Raw genomic sequence first — 22,604 nt, 5'->3', positions numbered from 1 at the left:
CAAGAATGATTAAAGGTCTTGAGAACATGACCTATGAAAGAAGGCTGAAAGAACTGGGGTTTGTTTAGTCTGGAAAAGAAAAAAAAGACTGAGAAGGGACATGATAGCAGTTTTCAGGTATCTAAAAGGGTGTCATCAGGAGGAGGGAGAAAACTTGTTCATCTTAACCTCTAAGGATAGAACAAGAAGCAATGGGCTTCAACTGCAGCAAGAGAGGTTTAGGTTGGACATTAGGAAAGAATTCCTGACGGTCAGGGTGGTTAAACACTGGAATAAACTGCCTAGGGAGGTTGTGCAATCTCCATCTCTGGAGATATTTAAGAGTAGATTAGATAAATGTCTATCAGGGATGGTCTAAACAGTATTTGGTCCTGCCATGAAGGCAGGGGACTGGACTCAATGACCTCTCAAGGTCCCTATAATCTATCAAGTTCCTAGTCATACAAGGCAGGGGGATCTCTTCAAGCACTGTTCTACCATGAGACCTGCATAGAGCTACACATTTCAAAAGCTCTAATTTATGTGGTCCTCACTGTCACAGTAACTGACCACCTGGCAAATATGATTTTTTTTCCATAGTATCCTTGTACCTTAGAAAGTATTAGCCACATTTTACAGATAGGGCACCAACACAAATTGTCACATGCCTACACACGTACAAACAAAAAAATCTGTGAGAGGTGGGAATCAGATCTACACCCGTCCCCTGTCCAGTAGCTTAACCACAAGACCATTTTTGCAAAAGGGCTAATTACTAGTACAACAGCTATTGCTAACAGATTTAGCACACTTTCTCAGAGAGTAATGCCAGGGTCAGGAAAGTTTGTTCTAGAATTCGATCTGCTGGTAGACTTCATGGCACCCTCTCCCCAAAATATTAAAGTAACAAGAGCATCATCTAAGTACTTTTAGAGCCAAAATTTCAGGTGTACAAGAGCACTCTGATTTGCATATGTAAATCAAGTGTTTTCATGCACACATGAAGAAGTCTTCCTTTGCATACACAACCACAGAATTGCGCTTACAAATTAGGCAAGCCTAAGACTTCAACCAATAAAATCAGGTTCTTCCTTTCAGTGCAAAATTGTAACGTTGGCTATAACTGTAAGCCAAAGATGTAACAGACAACAAGAATGGCTCCATCTGAGTTAATGTATTTAATATTAACACAACATTTATCTGAAAGAGAAAAAAATAAGCACTGCAAGTGCCAGTATATTCTTATCTAACTCAATTGCTGTAAAAAATAATAGCGTAATTTGATGTTCTACACAGGGATGCCAAATATACAGCCAAAGAGCTGGGTACTACCTGCATGATCTATTTGTGTTGCTCAGATGATATCCAGATTGTGAAGAACTTAAGCTCTTGCACGCATGCTCTGCTATTTTCTTAAGAAGTTGTTTAGTCCTCAGGGCTGCAAAGAGAGCCTTCCAAATATGAACCAAGCATAACCAACCAACAGCATGATGTCTGCCTCATTTGAGTATAAACTGTGGAACCCAGTGACACCACACCATGAACTGCTCTACTACTAATCATCTTCACAGCTGAAACAAAAATTTTCAGTTTTTCACGTTTGAAAAAAAGAGCTCTGTTCAAGCTCAAAAGCTTGTCTCTCTTCACAGAAGTTGTCCAATAAAAGATAATACCTCACGCCCCTTGTGTCCCTAATACCCGGACACCAACACAGCTACAACACTGCATACAATACAATTTTTAAACAGTCAGTTTCAGTATTGCATATAACTTCCACTGTAGCTCTTCAAGACCAGAAAGTTAGTATAAAAACCCTCTGAAGAGAAATATTTTCTGTTTACTTGCTATCACAGCTGGAAAAGTCCCTTGCTGCAGGTTTATTTTCTTCCCTTTTCTTTTTAACTTCTGTATCACTTTGAAGTATTTATTTTAACGTGGTCTATCTGAACAAGGTTTTTTTGTTTTGTTTTTTTAATACTAATTTTGGCCTGCGAATGAAAAGTTTAACTGTTCTAAAAACTAAGTGAAGATACCAAGGTTCTTGTTACATCTAGAAGCCTAGGTGGAATAGTGAGCAACTGGAGTCACTGACAGTTAGAAAGTGTGTGGCTACTTAGCAGAATTGTCTATTATTCAACAAGCAGTAGGCAGAGTGGTCAACTAGTAGGGGACTTTGCTTGGAAGAAGCTTAAAGACTTCTGGAAGGTGGGCCAGGGCATCTGATGTGGTTGTATAAAGGGTTCACCAGCTTTACCTATTTTTCAGCCTTCACAATCTGCATTCACTAAGGAAGTTCACCTAGTTCTCATTCCAATTGTAGTATACATGAAAGCTGCCGATGAAGCCTGCAAAAGGGCAATATAGTATATTTCTGGGTATCGGTGCATGAGAGTTTGACTCAATATCCTGAAAGTTTAAGGAAGTGGTAAGAAACAAGAAACTAAATGGATTTAAGCACTGAAAATAAATCATTCTTCTACAGAAAAATATTGTAAAGCATTAGAAAATGAGCAAGGATTCATGTTGATCTCAAACAGAAAACTAGATCCTTTTAGATTCTTCAACATCAAAAATAAGCTACTAAATGAAACTATTTGAAGATGAAGACCAGAACACTGATGAGAATTTGATGTTCCTGGAAGCAAGACATTTTCCAATGACTTTAAAGTCCAGCTCCAGTAAGTCACTGTGCCATAATGCCAAGCAACAGAATCTCTTCAACATGGACTATATTGGAGGAAAAAAAAAAAAAAAAAAAAATCAGTGTCTCTCTCACACACAATAATGCACTACAAAAATAGAAAGGCAAAGACTTGGACTTGCCATGACAGTATAATATAAGGTTGCAACTAACATCACCACCTTCCGTGCAACATAATACCAGCAGTGTAATGAAAAGATGGAAGGAAGCACTTTGCCCTGAATACACTCCTGCAGACAGATTTGAATTCGCAGCTGTGCAGGTCCATTACTTAATGCTCTAAGTGATGAAACAGAGGGAAAAACTGAAGGAATAAACCCAAGACCCAATCCCTCAAATAATTTGACATTGATGTAAAATGGTTAACTGAACACCAGAAGCGACTCTGTAACAGATACAACCATCTATATAGTGAAAAGTCTGTCCCTATGTTATGCTACTGCATTCAGCATATTAAAATAAAACTGCAGAATATTATGTCCAAGGTGTTGAAGATGGAGCAAAGAATACAATATAAAGGAGGTCTTTGCTGTTTGTTCAGACAATAAACAAAAGATTATAAATTCTCTGACAAAACTACCCAGAACTTTTGGCATATGAATATTCACCACATTACTTAAACCTCATCAAGAAAAGAATAGCACTGCACAGTCCCAAGACACACTAGAGAAGGATTTTTGAGTTTCTACAATCATCAGGAAGCCGATTAGCTGAATGAAGTAAGATTTATGCCTCAGGTTCCACAATATTTTGTGGAAGCCCCTAAAAGATTGTTTATCTACATTTATATCCGGCTATCTTGTGTTGAAATCTATACTGAAATTTGCACTAAGCACAAAGACTGATCACAACACAGCAGTCATTTCACAAAAGCAACTGAAGGTGGCTTCAGATGGACTTGACAGATTACAAGACGAACACACCACTGTCAAGTGTGACTGAGCATATGACTGCATAAATTAACAAAGTTTTGGATCACATAAGGACACAGTTCAGAGAAAATACGGAATCTTTCCATTAGTGTATATGATTGATCCCAAACACAAAAGCCATGTCAGTGGTCCCCAACCTTTTTCGTCTGGCGCCCGCCAAAATTCAGTGGCAACGTCTCTGGATGACACTGTTTGTTGGCGGCAAGCAGTGTCATCCAGAGGCATTGCTGCTGAAATGCCGCCGGAGGCTCGTCTGCCAGCCAGTACGCAAGCGCACTTAGATGCTCTGGTGGGCGCCATGGCACCCACGGGCACCACGTTGGGGACCCATGCCATAGGTTGTCCCCAGACAAGGAAGAAGAGGAAGATACACAGCTAACAGAACATACATAATTCTGAGTTTCTTCCTTCTCTTCCGCAGTTTAAACATTGCAAAGGGAGATGTGTCACATTTTGTTCCATCAAAATGCTGGAAAATTATAGAAGTCTCTATACAGAGCAGCTGAATTCAGAATTACCAGTTTCTAAAAAGCCTTACATTTGAATAAGTTGGAGGAAGGAAACTAACTGGTTGAGTGATAAAATTAAGTAAATTGGCTGAAGGATATCACCCTCTACAGGCATCTAAGATACAAAACAATGTTAGGCCTGATTAGTTGGTAGACTGGAATGCTAATTATTTACTCCTGGGGAAATTCTGCACCACAGCACATGTGCAGAATTCATGTCTACCACAGATTTCTTTGCTTTCTCGCAGAAAAATGACATTCTGACGGAAGCTGCAAGAGCAGTCATGCACCATGTCAGGCACCCGGAGCAGCTGGCAGAGAGAAATCACCACGGGGCTAGGCTAGACCAGGCTGGGCAGGAGAGGACAAGACTTCCTCTTTCCTTGCAAAGAGTGTCTGGGGCTGTGTCAGACCCACCCCTAGAAACCTCCCCCAGCTGCAGGAAACTCAGCATCCTCTTCTGCTTCCTGACCCCATGACTCCTCAACTGTGGGAGAAGGGGGCTGCTCCCCCTTTCACTCAAGCCCCATGCAGCTGGACCTCCCATATCCAGACACCCCTGCCAAGCCTCACTGGGTACATCCAGAACCCCCCTAGCCCTCAGTACCCAAAACCCACCCCACTAAGCCTCAAACCCTGCCTCCAGACCCCCACCCCTACACCCAGACCATCCTCCAGTGAACTCCCTACACTCCCACCCTGAAGCCCCACTCCCTGCACCACCCTGAGCCCCACATCCAGACCCCCCACCCTACCACATCCCACTACACCAGCACCCAGACACCCCCTGCTGAGCCCCCCACACCCGCACCCCTCCACTGAGCCCCAACCACTTTCACCTGCAAGCCCCTGCAGAGTCTCATTGCCTCAGCACCTGGTAACTTCCCCCCTTCCCACAAGCCTCTGTACATCCAGATCCTTCCACACCTAGATCCCGCCCCCCCCCCGAGCTGCCTGCACCCAGATTTGCCCCACACAAAATCTTCTCACCCCACACGTGGATTTCTCCTTCCCCATCACACTGAGGCCCTCCACACTTGGATCCTGCCTGGTTGAGGCTGCTTGCCCCACAGCTGGTGCGCCTGGCACAGAGGAGCAGGGCCCAGAGTGTTTCTGGGGCAAGTCCATACCTCGTCCTATGTCAGGGTCACGTGCAGCCTCATCGTGGAGTCTGGGTGCCGAGGGTGGGGGAGTTTGCAAGGTGATCTCCCATCTTCAGCAAGCCAGTAGTCTGTGCTCTCCACTGCTATGCTGGAACCTTTGCATTTATTTATTGACAAATAAAACTTGAATTTTAAAATATTGTGCACAGCATTTTACATGTTTGGCACAGAATGCCCTCAGGAGTAAAACTGTTTTATTTACAGAACTACAACCTTTTCATTTTGGACAACATGTATCTTGCATGAGGAATGGATTGTTACAACGTGAATGATGTAGTACATGTCCAATGTTTAATTTAACAGAAAGAACATGGTCATCCCCATCACCACCTATTCCCATTCTCCCCCACACCCTCACCCCCAGAAGAGGGATTTTTTCAAATGGGGTTAGGAGGGGAAGAATCACAACAGCCATAGCATAGATATAGATTTTAAAATGAAACACACACACAAAAAAGCTACTGCTCTGCACTTTCCATAAACTTAATATTTTAAAGTTTGTAAGATGAAAATTTCTCTTCTGAACAGACTGTAAAGTTCACAGACCTTTATAAAGTGTTTAAGTTAAAAACAATGTAGTAAGTTGCTTTATTTTAAAGAAAAATATGCATCTGTGTAGCAGCTTTCAGCACGACACAAAATACAAGGGTGAGGTCACACGTCCCCATAAAAACGGATTTGTAACGCCAATCTTTGTAAATCTTATGTTAGCATTACCTGGCTGGGCACGCAAGTCAGGAAATAGTAAAGTAGGGTTGCATGTGTAACTCCAACTTTGCTCCTTTTGAAGGCCTGGTCTACATCTAAAAATTTAGGTCAACCTACACCACTCAGGCATCTGGAAAATTTCATGCCCTGCAAGACGCAGTTAGGTCCACCTGACCAGGGTAGACGCAGCTAGGTCAATGGTTCTTCCATCGACGCAGCTTCTGCCTCTCCGGGAGAGGGGGGTGATTTACTAAGAGCAATGATCAACCCCTTCTGTCACTGTAGTAAGTGTCTACACTACAGCAGCATAGATGCAGCTGCAGTACCTATGGTGTAGACAAATCCTAATCACGCATTTTCAGCTAATGTCCAGATGATCAAGTACAAAATACATTTTTCTACAGCCTGACTAGATAGCTACGTTCCCTGTAAGCTGCGAAGCCGCGCAGCAGCCTTCTTAGTGCCGCACAAGTGCTCAGGGAACCTGCTGGGGAACTGTCACAGCAGGGGGAGAGATGTCCCTCCCCCATTCCCAAACTACCCTGCCCTCCTCCCCAGCTCTGCCCTGGCTGGGGCACCTCAACCAGCCAGTTTGTGCCTATCTCAGCCTGAACCCAGCAGCGGGCGAGGCGCCACTTCTTCAGTCTGAACCCAGCCCTGCCCAAGGAGGGGCACTGATCCTGCAGCCCCAGCCTCAGAGCTGCTGCAGCAGGGAGAGATGCCTCTCCCCCTCAACCCAGGTGCTGCTGCAGGGAGAGTGTGCTGGGGGGAGTACTCTCTTTCTGCTGTAGCCCTGGAGCACCCTCCTGCACCCCAAGTCCCTCATCCCCACCCCATCCCAGAACCTGCTCTCCCAGCCAGAGCCCTCAGCCCCTTCACTCAACCCTCTGCTGCTGCGCAACATGCTCCTCCTAGCTTACAGCACCTTCAGCCTCTGCCTGCCTGCCTCATTGTCTCCAGTGCCAGTGAGCTGTGCCTGTGTGGGGTAAGGCCGGGGCACCTCCCAACTATAGTACTATACTGTACGGCAAAAAAGATTCCCTGGAACCCAACCTCCCCCCCCATTTACATTCATTCTTATGGGAAAATTGGATTCACTTAACATTGTTTCACTTAAAGTTGCATTTTTCAGGAACATAACTATAACGTTAAGTGGGGAGTTACTGTAGTCCTTTTTTTGAACCCTGGTATAGTCCTGGCCTTCACAACATCCTCTGGCAAAGAGTTCCATAGGCTGACTGGGCGTTGGGTGAAGAAATACTTCCTTATGGTTGTTTTAAACCTACTGCCTATTAATTTCATTTGGTGACCCCTAGTTATTGTGTTATGAAAAAGGAGTAAATATTACTTTATATACTTTTTCCCCATCATTCATGATTTTATAGACCTTTACCATATCCACCCTTAGTCATCTCTTTTCCAAGCTGAAAAGCACCAGCCTTAATAATCTCTCCTCATACAGAAGCTGTTCCATACACCTAATCATTTTTGTTGCCCTTTTCTGAACCTTTACCAATTCCAGGATATCTTTTTTGAGATGGGATGACCACATCTGCACGCAGTATTCAAGATGTGGGCATACCATACATTTATATAAAGGCAATACGGTATTTTCTATTTTATTATCTATCCCTTTCATAATAATGCTCAACATACTGTTTGCTTTTTTGACTGCTGCTGCACATTGATTGGATAGTTCTCTGAAAATATCCAAATGACTCCAAGATCTCTTTCTTGAGTGGTAACAGCTAATTTAGACCCCATCATTTTATATGTATAGTTGGGATTATGTTTTCCAATGTGCATTACTGTGCATTTATCATCAACACTGAATTTCGTCTGCCATTGTGTTGCTCAGTTACCAAGTTTTGAGAGATCCTTTTTTAGCTCTTCGCAGTTTGCCTGGGACTTAACTATCTTGAGGAGTTTTGTATCATCTGCAAATTTTGCCACCTCACTGTTAACCCCTTTTTTCCACTTCATTTATGAATATGTTGAATAGGACTGGTCCCAGTACAGACTTCTGGGGGACACCACTATTTACCTCTCTCCATTCTAAAAACTGACCATTTATTCCTACCCTTTGTTTCCTATCTTTTAACCAGTTACCAAGTCATGAGAGAACCTTCCCTGTTATCCCATTAGAGCTTACTTTGCTTAAGAGCCTTTGGTGAGGGACCTTAGATGACATCTAAGAACAATTTGCAGTGTACTCCAACTTTAGCAGACTGTTTGGCTTAAGTGGACTAGCAGAAAGTATAACGAATTACTGAATGGTCCAGAGAAGGTAGATCAGGGACTTCAGCTTTCTCTCATAACATAAGAGCAACAATTCAATGAGGGAAATCAAAACCAGTATAAGGAAATACTTTTTTAACACATGTAATTAAATTGTGGCATTCGCTGCCACAGGAAGTCATTAACGCCAAGAAGTTAACAAGATTCAAAAGGGATTGGCCATTTGTTTGAATACCAAGAATATCCAGAGTTAATATAAATTTACTGAAGAGATATTAAACCTTATACGTCAAGGCTTAAGCCAGTGGTTCTCAACTTCTTTATCACTGTGGGCCGCATCCAATACTACCTGTATGGCCCTAAGGATGTGACATGGGCCACAGCTCTGTGCTGACTGGGCCACAGGTTGAGAACCACTGGTTTAAGCCAATCTCTATTAGGGACCTTAAAGGAGAGAAGATTATCTCTATCTGCTCACTGTAGAGTTCTTACACCTTCCTCTGAAGCCCCTGGCTTGCGTGGCCACTATTAAAGATAGGATACTTGGCTGGATGAACATCAGATCTGACAAGCATGGCATTTCTTAGGTACTACATATATAGCAAAGGTTGTAAAAAGTTATGTGATCATTTAGTTAATGACTACCACAGATGTATTTTTAGAAGGACAGAGATATGGCTACATACTGAACTTTTATGTTGTCATAGCCTGACTTGAATGCATAGGCACACAACCTCAAGTCCTCTTAGCATGTTTCAAATGAAATGTCCCCACATACCTTGATAGATTTGCAATAGGGAGTCCCTGCCCTGCCCAACTTGGGAAGTCTTTGGGAGTCCTTTTTCTCCTGCAAAGTTTCAGAGCTATGCAGTTTTTACTTTACAAGATGTGCAGCAAATAAGACAAGATCTTTGTCTCATTCACTGCACACTAATCACTAGTTTTTTCATTCCATAGCTAAGTTAGTCAACACCTGAATGTGCAGTGCTCCCTTCCTAACTGTACACATTACAAGCTTAGCAATAATACACAATGCAAAAGATACTGAGCATACACAATTTAAAGCACATCACAACTTTCAAGTCAAAACTTTTAAGTATTCCACTGAAAATAAGACACTACCCAATAAGTGCTATCTCCATGCCAAATTTCAGGTTTGTCTCCCCAGCCATTTCAACAGCAGGGCTGTTCAAAAACAAGAACAAACCTATCAAAATATTTTCAATGTCCATGCGCTCCATTTAGTGAACTGTTTTTGTTCGAACTACCAAAAAGAAAATTCAATTTTAGTCACAGACTCTCAGATTGGAAGTGATCAGCCTGAAAGATGAAAACTATGGAATGTTTGAGTGACTGTAGCCAGCACATTGGAACGGGGACACTAATTCTATCCTAACTGTAGCTTTGATGTTGCTAATACTTCTACTGTGCCACTCCGGCTATGGGCAAATCGCACTTAAACTTCAACCACAAAACAGTAAGGCATCACTATGATCCCATGTATATTCAAATAATTTGTTGTGAAATTCAATGATACCTAGGTATTTCTCGACTAGTGGATTAATAATTATAATTTGCACTAACAACTCACATTTTAGTCAAGAATCTCTGAGATGTTTATAAGCATAAAGTAAGCCCCAGGGTGGAAGGCAAACATTCTTCTGCCCATTTCACAGATAGGAAGACAAAAGTCATTGGCCAGATTTTCTCCTAAAAATATCAGCATCAAAGCAAGCCACCCTATTTCCAGTTGAGTCACTGCAGATCCACAACAACATAACTGAGGACTGAACTGGACTGGACCCAGCAGCACCAAGCTAAAGGAATTTCAGCCTTAACCCCCCCACAAAAAACAACCCTGGAGATTTTTCCATCTCAAAGTATAAACAAGATCTCAGCATCCACAGAAGTGAATTCACAGTCATCAGTTACAGACCGTGTAGAGCACTGGAGAAGGGAAGGAACAACTTAACACAACAATGACACGATGGCAGAGGTGGGCTGCTTTTAAAGCTAGACCTTGCTGGGTTTGCCAAGCACTGGTGGCCTGAGCGAGGATAACGTTGAGCTGCACTTGCTCATGCCCAGGGCACGTAGCAGAGACCGCCCATGCATGGGAACCGCCCCTACCCCACTCCTCCGGTGCAGACCCCTCTAGGGCAAGAGGGGGAACGCGAGCGAGGCCGCCTCCCCCCGCACCCGGGACCCAGGGCCTTGGACTATTCGACGCCTGCCCCTCACCCCAGCGCAGCAAGGCCAACCGCCTCCCCCCGCCCCTAGGCAGGGCTGCAGCCCCCGCCCGCCTCCAGCCGCAGCCTAGAGCAGCCCCCGGCCTCTCCGAGCCACAACCCGCCGCCCCGCAGCCGCCAGCCCGAGGCCAGCGCCGCTCACCATGATCGCTCGAAGCCCGCGGCCAGCACCAGCCCAGACAGCGTCTCTCCGTCATGTGACTCCACAGCCTCCTCGAAGCCCCGCCTACCCGCGACAGCGCCTCCTCTTCATTGGCCGACTCCAAGGAAGTCAAGGTCTCAAGGCTGATTGGTTATGGAGAGCCACGATTGACGCTCAGGGTAGCCAATGAGTTTCAGGAAGACTCCCGGCCAAGGTGGCGGCTCACCTCCCCTGCCAGTAGCGCGCGTCACGCAGTGAGGACAGGAGCAAGCGGGCGGAAGGGGCGGCGCCAGCTGCGGCGAGTGGCGCGCGGGGATGCGGCGCATGGAGGAACCCGGCGTGATCCAGCGGCTGGCGCCCAAGCTGGGCATCGCTGCGCCCGGAGTGCTCAGGTAGCGGGCGCCGGACACGGGGGAGCCCCAGCGCCTCGGATGGGACCCGCCCCCGGGAGCCGCCTGGGCGTCCTGGGCGGGGGTGAGGGCCCGGATCCCGCCGCCCCCAGCCGTCTCCTGCCCTGGGTGCGAGGGGTGGGTTAGCGCTGCGCCCCGGAGGTGACGGTGTGGGGATGATGGGTGGCAGGAGCCCTGTGGGACGGGACTCACCTTGGGATCCACTGGAGCCATGCCAGCATCTCTTCGCTGTTAAATAATAGCAGGGATGATCGCCCGGCGCGTTTACATTGTAATTAGGCATGGCAGAATTCGATTTGTATTTATCGCTTCAGCAATCGCAGTTTTATTTATACGCATATTTTTGTTTGTTTTTGTCAATTTAGGTTGTCTCAGTTGCACAAGATTATGGGTTTTTTATCTTGTTTTAGATTATTTAAATTATTACAGTTGCAGGAAATTATGTTGGGGTCAGATAATTACTTAATGGCAGTAGAAGTTGTTTCAAAAAGTTAAAGCTTGGTAACCATTGAAACAGAAATTGTCAGCATCACGTGTCAAAATGTACACAGTAAATGTCATTATATCAAACTTATGTTCTTAAGCAGCATTTTCATATGCCATCTGTAAATTTTGATTGTTGATGGAAATTTGTCGTGTCAGTTTGTATGTGTACAACAATGAAATGAGAGTGGATTTTTACTTAGAAAAAAGAAAAACATTGATTTTTATCCACCCTGAGTGAAATCAATGTTTACCAATAAAAATGTAATCCTTCCAAGCCCAGTTTTAACACCTAGCTTTTAAATAGCACTTTTCATTAGTAGATCTCAAAGCACTTTATGAAGATCAATATCTCCATTTTACAGATGGAGGAACTAAAGCAGAGTAATTTACCCATGTGCACACACTAAGCTGGAATAGAATGCAGGTATCCTGAGTCCCAGTCCAGGGCCCTATCCTCTAGGCCATTTCCAGAAAGCTTTTTGTGCAGAGACACTATTCCTGGATACGTCACTTTAGTCCAGATTAATTAGTATTCTCAAAGTACACCAACTATTCTGGAGTAATGTGTCCACGTCGGAAGCTATTCTGGTCAATTTCCTCATGTGGCGAAGTCATAGTTCTTTGCTGTTATGGTTGCAAAAAAACCATAACCTGGATGTAGCTATACATAATCATAAATAATAATGTCTGACTGAGTTTGTAGAGAGCCTGACATTTATAGCTCTGATGTGTCAACTGCCCCATTTACTTCAGTGGGTGCTAACTCAGATACTAACAACTAATTAATGTTGAAATTTAAAATATCTCATTGTTCAGAACGTGTAAGAATGAGGAGGAAGTATGCTACTGTCAGAGCCATACTTTGGGTAGGGCAAATCGGGGCTACCATTCTAGGCCACACACTTTGGGGGGCCCTGCAGGCTGGTGCGATTGGCTGGCACAGTCGGTCCCAGAAGACCTGGTGCAGCGAGTCCCCCACCCCCAGCTGGAGCTCTGAACCGCCATAGTAATATGGCCAACAATAGCTCGGCGGTAGGCACCGGCAACTGCCAGCGGCAGCAGGTGGCCCGGCTCCAGGCTGGATCTATCCCGCCAGCCCAGCCGCCGATGCAGAGTGGGGCCCCCAAGCCTGGGAGGGGGGTTGATATGCAGTGGCCCTGGAACAGTTTTAATAATGGGGGTGCTGAAAGCCAGTCCCCTTACCCCTGTCTACCTGCCCCTCTCCCTCAGCTGAGCCCCCAGCACATGGGGCCGGCAGCCAGGATCTTGGGGGTGCTGCAGCACCCACACACCCTCCACACCTCTAGTTCCCATGCCTATGCTGATTTATCCTGAGCCTCGCACCCCCTTAGGGATGGCCCTGGCTACTGTGATGATAAACACAACTTAGGTTATGTCTACACTTAAACAGGCCACAAAACCTAATCCACCTGCTCATATAAGAGACCACTAGCTTCTGGCTGAGTTACTGAAGTCCTCAAATCATGTTGCAGAGAATCCCCCATTTACACTAGTTTAAACCTGCAAGTGACCCATGCCCCATGCTGCAAAGAAAGGCCAAAAAAACCCCAGGGTCTCTGCCGATCTGACCCCAGGGGAAGATTCCTTCCTGACCTCAAATATGGTGATCATTTAGAGCCTGGGCATGCGGGCAAGACCCAGCTAGATCCCTGTGTAAGAATGTTTGCTACCAAGTTTTAAAGAAAGTCATACTGATGGCAGTCACTGTCTAAGCACGTGGAATGGGAGTTCATTGACGTGCTAAAGAACCTTTTGACAGCTGTAGTCTCTGTTTTCTTCATTTCAGTTTATTGAACTAGTTCAGTTCAATGATGTGCTCACTGAAAGTTAAGAAACCAATTGGGAATTGAAAAGCAGAAAAGCTTGGGTTTTTTTCCAATCTTTGAATAAAAACAAGGTGGGAGGATCAGATCTTCTAGTTCTAAAATCTTGAAGGACGTAGTGACTAGAAACAATCAGTTTAATTCATTAACTACAGATAATTCTTCCTTTGTTTAATAAAAAAGTTTTCAATGCAAAACAGTTTTGATTAAAAAAAAAATGTCTGCTGTCCCAAACATTTAAGGTAGTTTTATTTAGTAAAAACATTTAAAATGCTGGTTTTGTGCATATTTAATTGTTTTGAATTTCCATCCAAATAGAACTTGACACAATCACAAGTAAAAATGTATCACCTAGTAAATAAGAAATGCATCATTCACCATTTTCTAACATAAATGTAAAAATTAAGAACCTGAATAAATGTAAATTAAATAAAAGTTAAGCTATATAATTGCTTAAATAAATGTGTATAGATATAGTGAATCCTCCTGGTTAGCAAAAAAAAGTACCAAATTTAAGGTGAAGGCTGTATTTAGTTGCAAATCAACATGTTTTAATGGTTACCAACCAAAGAGAATCAACTTTCTTTAGGAAAATAACTAAAGTAGAAATACAAATATAATTTGAAAATTTGTGATTTAAATCCATCCATTGTGGCAGGGCTCCGTGTGAGGGCAGGAAGGAGTATGCTCGTGGCAAGCCTGTTGCAGTATTGGGACCACATCAGTTAAAACACTTGCAAGGAAATCTATGCTAGGATTCCTGCCATTGCGAAGTCTCACCTATAACAACAATGACGGCACATCTTGATGCAAAAAAGCAGAATCTTGTATAGAGAAGGCCCTTGGCTTAAATGAGTCTTCCCATTATCCACTTTAATTCTGCTGCCTTTTTAAAATGTCTTATAGGGATGCACTAGTCTCTTATCACTGGCCTACTCACAGACTTGAACTGAAATAATTAAATTGGTTTTAATTCCCACCTTAAATTAAATTTAATTTGAAATGAGATAGTTCATGCATGGACTGGCCCTGAAATAACTAGAGTGTGAATTATAACAGATTTAGTTACTTCAGTTCCAGTTTGTGAATAGTCTGTTCTGCCCTCCACTCCTGCCTGAAACGAAAAGTTGTCTTCCTTAGATTACGCCAGCTGGTAGAGTTAGAATAACGCTGAGTTTTTACTATAAGCTTAATTAATACGAGGGTGCTCAGCATTCTGCATGTGTGTAATGGTTATTATAGTTAAATCCAAATAAATATATATGTGCATTCCCCTGTAACATTTGAACATCACTTAGACCTAAAACTAAATCCAGCCTCTTAACTTCTCTCCAGTGCCTAATCCAGGGAAAGGGGTAAATTACTTTTAACACTACTTAAAGTTACTTTGAATTCCTTTTAACTAATATTTGACTGACATTTCTATAGGCTACAGTGCGCTACAGTGCATACACAGTTATGCAAACCAGCCTGCTGGTGCTTCCAGACATATTTCACTGACGTCCCATTTATCTTAATCTTTTTTTATCTTGATTAAAGCAGTCAGTCCTGGGTATGTGTGTTTGAATTCTTGCAGATGTAAACGCCACCAATCTGTAACCTCAGTGGTATTAACGAATGGCATTTTGTATGTGTGCATTCACATGGGGATATTTTACAGAAAAGCAGAAGAATATCTGCGACTGTCCCAGGTGAAGTGCATGGGATTGTTGGCTCAGATGACGGCAACAAGCAATGCGGTGATGTGCCTGGACCTAGCAGCTGGCTATATGCAACACCCAGTGGACAAAGTAGGATACAATACGTGACATGATTCTTTGTTCTTCCTAATGCTTATCAACGCCAATAAAATTTGTACCATGTTTAGTGTATATGAGGAGGCAGCAAGGAAAGACTAGTAAAATCCCATTTCCTCACATTACGGACCAGTCTACAACTGGGTCCTTCCAATAATCCAGTGCTATTCCATTTTCATTTAACAGAGGCTAACAATGGAGAATTGGAGACTAGAGTCTCCATTAGATTCTAGTGTGAATTGATTTCTACTTCCCCTGACTGAGGGCTCCTGAAGGGTGACACACTGTAAGCCAGTGTTCCCCCTTATTGTGAGAAGTGATGCAAGGGGGCTCTTAAAGCTACCAGAAGGAAGCAGTGGCTTCATGTATGTCCCTTTGCCCCTTGGAAACCTGTGGATGGCCTTTTGCAGGACTGCCAGGCAAGAAAATTGTCCCCACCATCACCCTCCCCCCCCCCCCCCCCCAAAAAGACGACATAGCTGATTGTCCATATAATCTTGTGTCGATTTCTCCTCCATACATGGGATAGGTTTCCATTGCCTTGATTCCCATGAGAAGCACTGACCCTTCATACAAATGCTTGATGATCCCGGTGTCTTAGCTCTCTAGAAGGCAATTAAAAGGGACAAATCATTTTCCAAACTGCAGCACCAGTGTAACTATCTGAAGGTAACTCTGCGAAACTTGTGTTGTTCCTTTGCCATTGTGTATTTTTTCCTCTTCATAGGACAGCCTCACGTGTGTAACAGATTGAACCAAACAATGAGCAAACAACAACAAAACTATTCAAAACAAAAGTAGAAGATGGATTGATTAACCTATTCTGTTTAGACGGGTTACGTTCCAGAAGGGAAATTCTGCTCACACATGTGGTTTTGTTTTGTTTTTCAAAGAGCTACTTAATTAAACTCTCCGGTTTGAACAAGAGGACTTACCAGAGCTGTATGAAGTCTTTTGAGTGTTTGCTAGGTTTGAACTCCAATCTGGGAGTCCGAGATTTGGCTGTACAGTTCTGCTGCACAGAGGCAGTGAACACCGCTTCACAAATATTACAAAGGTAGGGCACGTAACCTTTTATGGCCATCATTTTATCATCCATTTCTACTAAGAAATTGAAATGCTTTCATTGTTTTTAAATAAGACTGCTCTTTAAGTATGAAAAGGCTGATTTTCAGAGGTACTGAGCCCTCTGCAGCTCCCATTGACTTCAGTGAATGTTCAGTGGTCAGCACCTCTGAAAATTAGACCACTTGTTTAGGAACCCATGTTTGAAAAATTTAGACCGTTTGGGAATAGACTGCCGGACTCCTGACTCCCAGTCCAATTTCCTATCCACAGCCCCACACTTCCTGTCCTTTAACCCTCCCTGTAGCCTTTTCTCAGCCAACCTTGCAGTTCCAGGAGATGTGTACAAATATGAAAGAAACCACGTCTAGAGAAATGTATCCATTCCAACATGAATCCTACATTTTCTTGGTAAAAACTGTTGAATAAGAAAACTTCACAAAGTTGAGAGTCCTTTCACCTAAAACCCTCTCCTCTGTGTAATATCTGCTTTAACAAAAGCAATTGTTTAACAGAAAATTATAAAAAACAACAGCAACAACAACAACAAATGGAAAAAAGGGGAAGCCAATAATAATGGCTATCAATCAGAAGATAGAACTGTAGAAAATTGGTCAAGGAAGCAAAGGGACATAAGGAGACATCTGTGGCCAGCAGACTTAAAGGTTATAAGAAGGGGAGTTTTTCCAAGTAGGAATAAAAAGAATCCGGACAGTGGGATTGGTTTATTGCTAAATGGAACTGGTAGAATTATCAATAATAAGCAGAAAAGGCAGACGTGTTCACTAAATATTTGGTCTGTATTTCGAGGGGAAATAGATAATGTAGTCATAGCTGCTTCTTACCGTATGCAGAACATGCCAGCGTTGAACATCTTCCTGAGATACCAGTGGAATAGAAAGTTTTATCATATGGTATGACAAAGGAGCCATGGATCAGTGTTCATGTCACACTCTACATCAGTGTCCGGCCTGGGCCAGGGAAGCTAACGATTCAACCAGCAGACCAAATTTGTGGCCACCAAAGGTGGCATGTGACCAGGATTCACCACTAAATTTGGTCCGCTGATTGGACCATGCACCACTTTGTTTTAAAATAATGAGAACAATTAACATGTCATACTTTAAATGGATTAATAGCTGGCTAACTGATAAGTTTCAAAATGTAACTGTAAACAGGCAAACATCATCGAGTAGGAGTGTTTTTAGTGGGTCCCACAGAGATCTGTTCTTCAGTCTATGCTATTTAACATTTTTATTAATGGCCTAGAAGAAACCAAAATCATCACTGATAAAGTATGCAGATGAGATGACACAAATTGAGGGAATGTTAAATAAGGAAGTGGACAGGTCAGTAATACAGAGCAATCTGGATCACTTGGTAAACAGGGTGCAAGCACATTACGCATTTTAATAAGGCTAAATGTAAATGTAGACATCTAGGAACAAAGTAGGCTATACACACATGATGGGGACTGTATCCTGGAAAGCAGTGATGCTGAAAAAGACAGAGGGTTCATGGTGGATAATCAGCTGAATCTGAGCTCCCAGTGTGACACGGTGGCCAAAAGGGCTAATTCAATCCTTGGTGCTTAACTGGGAATGTTAAGTACAAATAGAAAGGATATTTTACTTCTGTATTTAGCAGTGATATAGTTGCTACTGTCCAGTTCTAGTGCCCACAATTCAAAAAGGATATTAAAAACGTGGAGAGAGTTTTTACATGGGGGGTTGCAAGCTGTCAGCCACCTCAAGCCCCACTTTGCATCCAGCATTTATAATGGTGTTAAATATATTAAAAAAAATTTTAATTTAAGGGGGGGTAACACTCAGAGGTTTGCTACATGAAAGTGGTCAAAAGTTTGAGAACCACTGACATAGCACAGTCCAGTGGCTGGAAGTTGAAGCTAAACAAATTTAGTCTGGAAATAAGGCATAATTTTTTAACTGAGATAATTAACAGTCTACATAATTTACCAAGGATCATGGCAACTTTTAAATCAGATGGGATATTTTCCTAAAAGATCTGCTCTAGGAATTATTTTGGGGAAGTTTTATGGGCTGCGTAACAGGAGATCAGACTAGATGATCCCTTTGGGCCTTAGAATCTATGAATTGTGGGCTCCAAAGAACAGTCTTCACTTATGTAGCTGACACCCTTCATGGCTGCATCGTATTTAAAGATTAAGACTCCTGAAACTTACCTATAAATGTTTCCTTGTATAAACAATACACCTGTCAGTCTGACAACTATAGATTGAAATAAATGGTATGTTGGCTGTTTCATAATACTCAGAGAATGAAATTCACCTCTGGTGCTGAGAGCCCACAAAGCCTTCTCACATGCTTAAGCCCTATATTAAGGGGTTAGTGAGGATTAAATGGTTAAAAGAGCTATGAGCCAGCCCTCTGCATAGGGATGAATTGAATTCAAAGTGGCTTATCACATTTTTTAGAGATAATTTATAGATGTTAAGTACTAGGTTCCATTGAGTAGAGTTCCAGAGACTGTGCTGACTCCACCTTGTCCCCTCTGCCTGATTTCTTGATCTAAAATAAATATCATACCTCTCACCCACCCACCCCCCATCTCAGAATGTGCTGCCATCCCTATCCTGTCTTTGCCTCTTTCTTCTGTTCTCAGCCAGGAGTTGAAAATGTTTGTGCCTGGCTGAGACAGAGAACCAAGCAATCTTGTACCAGGTCTTCGTTCAGCTCCAAAGTAATCAACTTCATAAGCTTTGTTTAGAAGCAAACTGGCTATGTAGTAAACAATGCTGCTCTCTTTTAGGTATGAATCCAGTCTCTCTGAAATGCAGCAGATGGATCTTGATTTATCAAAACCCTTGTTCACCACAGCTGCATTGTTCACAGCCTGCAGGTATGCTCTTCATACAGTTACATGCTGGGTGAGATTCCCCATTATTCTAACTGCAAGAGCACAAAATCACATTCTTGGATTTCCCCCCAACTCAGGCATGCTGTACATGATAATGAAAGATTTCACAAGTGTGAAATGGCTGTTACAGTGCAAACAGCTGCTCGAGGCTCCAGAATTCCTTAATATCCTAAAGCACCGTTAGGTGGTTAAATGTATCTTGTAGCACTACTCTCAGAACCTCAGATAGTCTTGACAGCCTGCTGAGGCTAATGTCTTCCTTGTAGTGAAGTATTCAGCCTAGATTGTGTTTTGCCTTGGAGAAAGAAAACATTAAATCAAACATTTAGTCTAGTAGCCCAAAGGCAAATCACATGATTTTATAATAAATGTTGCCACTGGTACTTAAAGTATTATGGATGGATGATTCTATAATGTGACAGTCATCTGAAGATCATCTGCTGGGTGTGTTTGACTTTCCATCAAACCAACATAAGAATGACATTAGTTAATAGCATGCATATGGTGGGAAAGTTGTTTCTGTTTGCCAAGACGTACTGGAGCAGTGCTTCTCAAAGCCAGTCCATGGCTTGCTCAGGGAAAGCCTCTGGCGGTCCGGGCCGGTTTGTTTATCTGCCGCATCCGCAGGTTCGGCCGACCACGGCTCCCACTGGCCACGGTTCACCGCACCAGGCCAATGGGGGCTGCGGGAAGGGAGCCCAGCACATACCTCAGCCCACGCCACTTCCCGTAGCCCCTATTGGCCTGGAGCGGCAAACCACAGCCAGTGGGAGCCACGATCGGCCAGACCTGTGGAGGCGGCAGGTAAACAAACTGGCCCAGACCGCCAGGGGCTTTCCCTCAACAAGCAGCGGCCCGACTTTGAGAAGCACTGTACTAGAGTGTGTTTGAGTTGGTCATATAGCAGACAAAGATGCCTGTGGAATGTGCAGTGGTAATGAGATGATGTTTTGCATTCAAATTGGGAGCCATTGCAGAAAGGCTAAAGACTGACAAGCTCCAAATAATCATCGGTTTCTCTGCCTCTCCCACCCAGACAGGCAGTTTTGCTTTTGAGACATGGAGCCCTCTAAAAAGAGAGTTGCAGCCACCTGCATGTTAGTGCCCAGCAGACAATGACTCAAGAAAACCCACGTGGGCTTTTACTATACATGAATCTTCCCCCAAGCTAAGAGTTATACATGTTAGAAATCTTATGAACCAGTCTGGCTTTAGGGGTGCTATACAGTTCATCAGATGAGCTTTAAAAATGAGCACCTGTCTACTGGGGTGAAAGTCCCATTTGGCTCATTGCAGGAGTAGAATTGTTTACCCAGTGTCCCGGCCAAATTACAATTTGTAGAACTACTTTCTTCCTATTTAAATTTCCCCTTGTGATTTCAATAAGGTGTGAAATTTTGCACTTCCTGTTCCAAATTGTTACCTGCTGTCAGGATTAATTGATCATCACAGCTTCTCTGTAAGGTAGATGGGTATGGCTCATCTCATTTTTTACAGATGGAGAAACTGAGGCAGGGAGGAACTCTCTTGAGCAAGTCACAAAGTGAGTCAGTAGCAGAGTTGGATCTGAATTCTGGAATTCCAGGCCCCAGCCTTCAGCTTGTTCTCCTAAGCAGCACTGCCTATAAATACATTGAGTTACGTATGTTTGAGTGTTGCTTCCTTCAGAAAATAAACTGACTTCCTATTTTAGGTGCTTGAAAATAAAAGTGGATAAGAAAAAAATGGTGGATACCTCTGGGGTGAAGAAGGCAATATTTGACAGGCTCTGCAGCCAGCTGGAGACAATTGGCCAGCAGATCAGCAGTAAGTGTTCAGCACTTGCAGTCTCGTGCTCTGGAACGCAGGTGATGTAGCCATGCTCTTGGTCCCACAGAGCAACATCCTTCTCTCTCTGCACCCTTTCTGGGGGTGATCTCATCTGCTCCTGTAATTTCAACTATTCTTTTTGTGCCAGCCTGTCTGTCCACTCCTAACTTGTCTTCCTTCAATCCACTTTCTGATCACTGCCTGTCTCATTCCTCAGGGATGTCATGTCAGTCTGTCATCTAACTCACATAACACAGGAACATCTCTGACTCCTCCCTTGTGCTTGCCCCACACATCGGAGCAATACAAAACCTCTGCCTCTTCCTCTGCAATATATCAAGTTCCGGCCTTTTCTTTACTACCACACAGCTAAAACCGTCTTCTAGGTCCTGCTCTTCTTCTGCCTTTAGTAGTGCAGCTGCCACCTCTGACTGACTCTCCTGTAGTCCCACTCCATTTCGTGCAGTGCAGCTGCCAAGGTAATCTTCCGTACGTGTCACAGAGCCCGTTAGAATCCCTCTGTCTCATCTTTCTCCAGTCATCAAGTCAATGTCCTCACCTTCCTTGTACAAATCTGCCTCATCACAATTTGTGCACTTTTTCTTCATACTCCACCTTTGGCACCCTCAGCCCCCGTCCCCTGTCATTGCACCTCCTACCATAATGCTCATCATGCAGAGAATGTCCCACCTGAACTTATCTATAAAGCCATTGCCCTCTCCTTGAAAACCCCTTCAAAGCCCACATCTGTTGCTGCTTCTATAAGAAATTAGCCCATTGCTGAAATAGGGATTGTTGCTGCCACCTTCAGCTGGGAAGTTTCCCAGGGAAGACACTGTTCTTGTATGTGTGGCTTGCACTCAGCACATTGCAGGTGCTACTGTAGTAGAAATACATTAATTGAGGTGCTGGAGAAATGAGAAGCAAGAGAGAGTCCTGCCAGAGATATCAGCAAAGTGGGGGGGCGCACATAAGTAAGGCATGAATATGAATCATTAGGTGCCCTAGTACCCCAATAACTGTCCAAAATTAAATAAATAAAGGCAGCTTTCTCTTCTTTAAAAGGAGACTGTGCTTCACTGACTCCTCAGCCAACCCAAAGCCAGAAGACCTTGCTTGAATGCACTGAAAAGGAGGAGGGTAAGTTGTCTCTTAATTGTGAAATTAAGCTTTGTTCTTCTGCTGTTGCCTATTCATGCTTTAGTTAGATTATTTTGTTATAGCTCAGTATGTCCTGAGGCTCTGTTCTTAACAACCCACTCCCTTCCCTGTATGGCCAGATGTTGGAAATGATAAGAGAGTCTAGGGCAGTGGGGCATGACCCACTCAGGGTGCCGCGTGACAGGGCCTGGGCTAGACTGTGGGGTTGGGGGGAGGACAACCCAGTCCCACTTTGACCCTCACCACACTTCCACCCCCCAGCCCAGTGCCCCTAGCAGCAGCGCCACACCAACCCCTGCCCTGCCCCCCAACCCAGTTGCAACTCCACTCCACCCTCAGCCTGGCTCTGCCCTCAGTCACAGTTCTGCTCTGCCCCTCCCCAGTCCAGCTCCGCCTTCATCCCCTCTACCCCCAGCCCAGCTCCACCTCTATCCCCATCTCCTTCCCCAGCTCTACTTTAAGCCCAAGTTCCTCTGCTCTGGAAGCCTTGGTTGTGCAGCAATAGAGGCGGGGG

The 22,604-nt window shown here is 43.8% G+C and overlaps 2 protein-coding genes across 3 annotated transcripts in view; one reads left to right on the top strand and one right to left on the bottom strand.

The window, feature by feature from the left end:
• VPS35 (VPS35 retromer complex component) overlaps positions 1–22,604 on the bottom strand; it is a 252,384-nt gene that overhangs the window by 40,056 nt on the left and 189,724 nt on the right. Inside the window, exon 2 of the mRNA XM_032778082.2 lies at positions 10,622–10,654. Coding sequence (XP_032633973.1) covers positions 10,622–10,624 — 3 coding nt within the window. The 5' untranslated portion in view covers positions 10,625–10,654. The remainder of the gene's footprint in view (positions 1–10,621; positions 10,655–22,604) is intronic.
• ORC6 (origin recognition complex subunit 6) overlaps positions 10,909–22,604 on the top strand; it is a 23,909-nt gene continuing 12,213 nt past the window's right edge. For both annotated transcript variants that reach the window (XM_032778093.2, XM_075073816.1), the window contains exons 1-6: positions 10,909–11,013; positions 15,022–15,151; positions 16,051–16,214; positions 19,013–19,102; positions 20,814–20,926; positions 21,995–22,069. In XM_032778093.2, the coding sequence (XP_032633984.1) occupies positions 10,937–11,013; positions 15,022–15,151; positions 16,051–16,214; positions 19,013–19,102; positions 20,814–20,926; positions 21,995–22,069 (649 nt within the window). In that variant the 5' untranslated portion in view covers positions 10,909–10,936. The remainder of the gene's footprint in view (positions 11,014–15,021; positions 15,152–16,050; positions 16,215–19,012; positions 19,103–20,813; positions 20,927–21,994; positions 22,070–22,604) is intronic.

The sequence above is a fragment of the Chelonoidis abingdonii genome, chromosome 19 (assembly GCF_003597395.2).
Source record: "Chelonoidis abingdonii isolate Lonesome George chromosome 19, CheloAbing_2.0, whole genome shotgun sequence".
Taxonomy (NCBI): Eukaryota; Metazoa; Chordata; order Testudines; family Testudinidae; genus Chelonoidis; species Chelonoidis abingdonii.
The sequence above is the reverse complement of the archived record's forward strand: the minus strand, read 5'-3'. Positions and strand labels throughout refer to the sequence as shown.